This window comes from Rhizopus delemar, genomic scaffold, assembly GCF_000149305.1.
Source record: "Rhizopus delemar RA 99-880 supercont3.22 genomic scaffold, whole genome shotgun sequence".
NCBI classification, from domain to species: Eukaryota; Fungi; Mucoromycota; class Mucoromycetes; order Mucorales; family Rhizopodaceae; genus Rhizopus; species Rhizopus delemar.
In genome coordinates, this window is record NW_027137848.1 from 31,642 (window position 1) to 36,473 (window position 4,832).

A 4,832-nucleotide genomic window follows, 5' to 3' on the forward strand; every position below is an offset into this window, starting at 1 on the left:
CCACAACCACAACCACAACCACAACCACAACCACAACCACAACCACAACCACAACCACAACCACAACCACAACCACAACCACAACCACAACCACAACCACAACCACAACCACAACCACAACCACAACCGTGACCATAACCACAACCACAACCACAGTCATAATCACAACCACAACCATAATCACAGTCATAATCACAGTCATAACCGCAACCGCTGCCATAACCACTGTCACTGCCATAACTGCAGCCATATCCACTACCGCAACTATAACCACAACCACAGTCATGGCCGCAAAGTGCAGTATCTGCTTCATTTTTTGTTCTTTTTTTATATTTACTTTATATATAAATCTGTTGTTTTTAGTCAACTATTTCATTATTTTCTTTTCTTTTACTTTTTTATCGTAATCGCTTATAATATTATCATCATATCAATCATCAACTGTAATCTTATATTTGTTTATCTTTATTTAAACAAAATATTTACTTTCTTAACAATATCACCCATTTTGTTCAAATTTCATTATAAATAAATTGAAAATCCATTGGAAATAAATTGAAATCAACTCAACCCCTTTTAAAATAACACGTATCTTTTGCAAATAGTATCTGTTGCTTATGCGACTTATATCAAGTCATTAGTTGTTAGCAATCTCCCACTTAATTTGTTTTATCTCGTAAGAACCAAAAAACCACTATAAAATTCAACCAGACTTAAAAAGTTATCCTTTTTTTTTTAATATTATTATATTTGCTGCTATTTGTATTCTTTTCAACTTAATTAGCTATAGTTGTAGATCTAGCATAAATAAATTTTAATATGAATATCTGTTCCTGCTTATGCAAAGTAGAATATTTAAAATTATTTCTTGAGTACATCTCTATTTTTTTCATTTATGTCTCATTGTTTCATTTATTTTATGTTTATGCTATATTAAAACCAACTTGTAAACGTGTTAAAGGTGTGAATTTAGTTTATCACCCGAATAATAGTGAAAAAAGGACTATAATCAATCTTTGTAAGCCATTCACTACTATCATTTCTTACAAGTTGAATATGAATCATCTTTAAAGTATGTTGGTATACGACAATAAGCATAAATAAGCATAAATAAGCATAAGCCTAAGCCTAACCTTATAAGTACAAGTATAAGCATAAGTATAAACATAGATCACTATGTGTGAAAATGTCTTTTTGTCTCGTTTACATATCAAATGGGGTGCGCCTAGTGTGTCCGGCATCACTCCGTTCACTCTGGTTATTCCCAAAAGTAAGCAGGTAACCCACAGGATCCTAGGGTCTAACCTGTACTAGTCAGTCCATATAAACATTCTTCTATTTACTATCAAATGAGAAAAGTCGGAGAGGGGAAGGCAGGATTTGAACCCGTGTCCAGAGAACGCTCAACCCATACAGTAGTTGCTAGAGGTACAAGCGCTAACCCATCATCAAGAACATCTTGGGTTCAAGACAGCCTATCCGCTTCGAGTCATATTAGCGATCAGCAGACGCTTGCTTACAAAGATTTCAGTTTTCCATGGTCAGGTGGTTGAGATATACGCCTTTCAATCAGACTATGAGGGTTCGATACCTGATATCGACGTTGACTTTCAGAAAAAAAAAAAAAAAAAAGAGGAAAGAAAGAGGAGAAAATGGAAAATTGCTCTTTTATATTGCGGAATTACAATTGTGACGTGTAAAACACACAATAAATTTTTTATTTCACTGTCACTTGGAGCTTGACTGTCAGATAATCTTCTTTTTTTTTTGAAGTATATGCTAAAGAAAGTAAATAGCATGAATAATTCATATAGTGAAGCTTTGTCAAAGTGAAAGACACTGTATAGTGTGTCATAATTTGTTTTAGTTGCTATGTTTGAGGTTTTTCTTTTTGGTATCATACCTTAAATTATAAATGCAACAGCCAATAGCTATTTAGAAGCAAAAAAAGCGCAAAAAGTGTGTCATATCCCACCAATCACGGCTATTGATTATGAAATTGCGTGATTTTTATCAGCAATTATGTTATCATTACGTTTTCGCCGTACACTTCATATTTCTATAAATATGCCAGACTAATTCTTTTTTCTTTTTTTTTTTGCTTTTATATTTTTCTCCTTTATTCTTTTTTTCTATTACTCACACTATGTCTGATTTATATCTCGAACCTTATGTTGAAATTGCCTCTGGCAATAATTCTAGTGAATTGGTAGAGCCAATTGTTGCGATTGGTACTCGTACACGTTTACGTGAAGGTAACTTCATTATTTGACATAAATAATCATCTGATATTTTTTTAGACGAAGTTGAACATATAGTGCGCCCCATGAATGCTTTGTCTGTATTGGATCGTCAACGTTTTTTCAATGCTGGTGGTACAGTGATGAACGTCATATAATTATATGCCTAATCAATGATTCATAGCATCCATGGGAATTGAGGAATTTATGCATCTTTCATCCGGTATGAATCGACAGGTATCCGATGATATACTTCAGCATATACTTGGATGCGTTTACGACAACAGCAGTGACCAATTATCTCCGGTATTTGTTAACAACAGCTGCGAACCTGTTCCTGGTGATATCCGTATATCCACAGACATTGACTCCTTTGCATACGTTAGTAGCGACCTGCCTTTAAAGCACTCATGTACATTGGATATCAGACCACCATACAGTAGTAGCTACACGACTGATACTGGAGTAGCCTGGTCTCATGAAAGATATACGAACGATGTTAAAGTTGGTGTGCACAAAATCTCCAATGTTCAATTTTTACATAGCGAAAGGCTTCAGGTACTTTTTTTTTTTTTGAAAAAACGAATCTTAAAGAAAGTTGCTAGGTTGCCATTTTCTTCCCTGGAATTTATCGTGAAATGGTTCAGACAGAAAGTGCACGCCCATCATACTTTATACCTGTTCTTTATCATGAAAGGTTCGTCAATATGGTCCTTCTCCCTGCTTTGGATATTATCTTTGATACGTCAGTTGTACCAGTACCTTTAGACTACCAATCAGCTGCTGATTTTGGGTTGGGGAAGGGCATTAGCTTAAGTATGGAAGAGGTGTCGCAGTTGATATCTGCTATGAGGGGTATCCTTTCACGTAACTCAAGTCTAAGTGCTATATTTGGCGACTTCTTCTTTGTAACGTGGGGTATGGGTATGAAATCCAGGTTTGTTGCGGACGAGAATTTTGTGCATGCCTTATCTTCACAAGGCTTCATATGGGACAAAATGGATCTTAGCAACCTCTATCTGGACTTAGGCATCAACTTTGCAAGCCCTCAACTTGGTCTTACAGGATTATGGTCGACTGGAGAAAGAAAAGATTTTCAGTCTATACTGGAATTGCTTTTTGAAGACGAAAGCTTTCATAAGAGCATGTACCGTCATGATCCTTTTTGTGGTCATTCAGGTATTGGTGGGTTCAAGTACGGGAATCGCAAGTCCGGTTTTATTCGGGTCTCCGCGTACTCCCATGCAAAACAGCCTTTTTACAGCCGTAGTACATATGGAGAGAGACATGGCAAAGATTTTGATGCTGACGACGTATTCAAGGTATCCCCAGGATTTATTAAGCATGTAGTAAGTAATTATTTTATTATGTAAACCGGGCTGTAGCTTACTTTAATATTTAGGCCAGGATGAAGCACTGTTTGTCATTGATGAAGTATAAGTCATATGGAGTGCGATTGGAAGTGCGCTTCACAGCGAATCATTGGGATGCACTATATAATCAGGATGGTTGTACCTTTGATGCCGTCGGACTTTAAAATTTCCAATTTCCTTATTTGGAAATCGATAATTTTCGGAATATGAGTGACACAATCGGTAGAATATCATAAAATGATGCATGTCGTTGTCCAGAATGGATAAGGTGTCGTCTTTGTATGTAGAGGGTCGCATGTTCGACCCTTGTGTGTGTCATTTTTTTCTGAAAGTTTTAGCAGTCCTTTTTTATGTCTAAGTTCTTGCTTTTTGTGACTTAACTATTTTAAATAAATTTTTTTTTATTTCGCGTTTCCCCCCTGTTTTTTTTCCCCTTTTTTTTTCTTCCCTTTTTACATCTTTCAAATTAAAGTTAGTATATCATGTCTTTTATCAATATCTCTACCGCAAACTACACCAATCCTGCTGGTATTCATCGTCAAAGACCTGTTACTTCCCCCAACAGCCCTATTGTTATCGTTGATTCTGATGATGAAGTAGAAGAAATGCATTTAGAAACCGAACAAACTTCAGATTTGGATGTAGCAGTTATTTCTATCAATAATGATGATAACGAAGAGTTATTGGAAATAGAAGCTTTCGAAGTTGACGATGAGGCACATAATAGTAATCTTTTGCCGGATAATTGGACCAGAGGTCAAAATGTTCCCATTATGGCAACCAGAACTTTTTTTTTAACTTTTGGAACTGAAGAAGCGTGCATGCAGTAAGTATAAAAGTATAACAAAGCACACTTGTATACAATATTAATAACTCTTTTTTTTTTATAAATTAGGTTTTTTATTAACAACGGAATCTATTATGGAAGCAACACAGTGTACCGTTGTAATGGTGATGAAGGAAGCGTCATGTATTTGGAGCAAACAGGAAGTGTTCCACGTTGGAGATGCAATGGAATCATAGTTAATCAGGAAACTGGTGAGAAATGCTGCAATGGACGTCAAGTTGCTGTACGAAATGCTTCCTTTTTTAGTAATCGCAGCTTACCAGCCTATGATGCGCTCTCCATTCTTTACTTTTGGAGCTTGAAAGTACGACGAATGACAATTTCTACCATGGTTGGATGTTCACCAAAGGCAGTACGAGAAACTTTAAAAGA

At 35.9% G+C, this 4,832-nt stretch overlaps 4 protein-coding genes across 4 annotated transcripts in view; 3 read left to right on the forward strand and 1 right to left on the reverse strand.

Moving 5' to 3' along the window:
* Positions 1–507, reverse strand: part of RO3G_16731 (uncharacterized protein) — a gene marked incomplete at both ends in the record, with an annotated part of 692 nt that extends 185 nt beyond the window's left edge. The window contains 3 exons of the mRNA XM_067671315.1: positions 5–304; positions 338–367; positions 487–507. Of these exons, the coding sequence (XP_067527416.1) occupies positions 5–304; positions 338–367; positions 487–507 (351 nt within the window). The remainder of the gene's footprint in view (positions 1–4; positions 305–337; positions 368–486) is intronic.
* Positions 508–1,176: 669 nt separating this feature from the next.
* On the forward strand, positions 1,177–1,553 carry RO3G_16732 (uncharacterized protein; the record flags this gene model as incomplete). Its single annotated transcript, XM_067671316.1, has 2 exons — positions 1,177–1,270; positions 1,360–1,553. 2 exons carry the CDS (start codon positions 1,177–1,179, stop codon positions 1,551–1,553), a joined length of 288 nt encoding a protein of 95 aa, XP_067527417.1.
* A 593-nt stretch (positions 1,554–2,146) lies between these two features.
* Positions 2,147–3,777, forward strand: RO3G_16733 (uncharacterized protein; the record flags this gene model as incomplete). Its single annotated transcript, XM_067671317.1, has 5 exons — positions 2,147–2,255; positions 2,301–2,375; positions 2,425–2,798; positions 2,846–3,589; positions 3,643–3,777. 5 exons carry the CDS (start codon positions 2,147–2,149, stop codon positions 3,775–3,777), a joined length of 1,437 nt encoding a protein of 478 aa, XP_067527418.1.
* Positions 3,778–4,095: 318 nt separating this feature from the next.
* On the forward strand, positions 4,096–4,636 carry RO3G_16734 (uncharacterized protein; the record flags this gene model as incomplete). Its single annotated transcript, XM_067671318.1, has 2 exons — positions 4,096–4,339; positions 4,509–4,636. The coding sequence occupies 2 exons, from the start codon at positions 4,096–4,098 to the stop codon at positions 4,634–4,636; spliced, it is 372 nt and encodes a 123-aa protein (XP_067527419.1).
* Between the last annotated feature and the right edge of the window lie 196 nt (positions 4,637–4,832).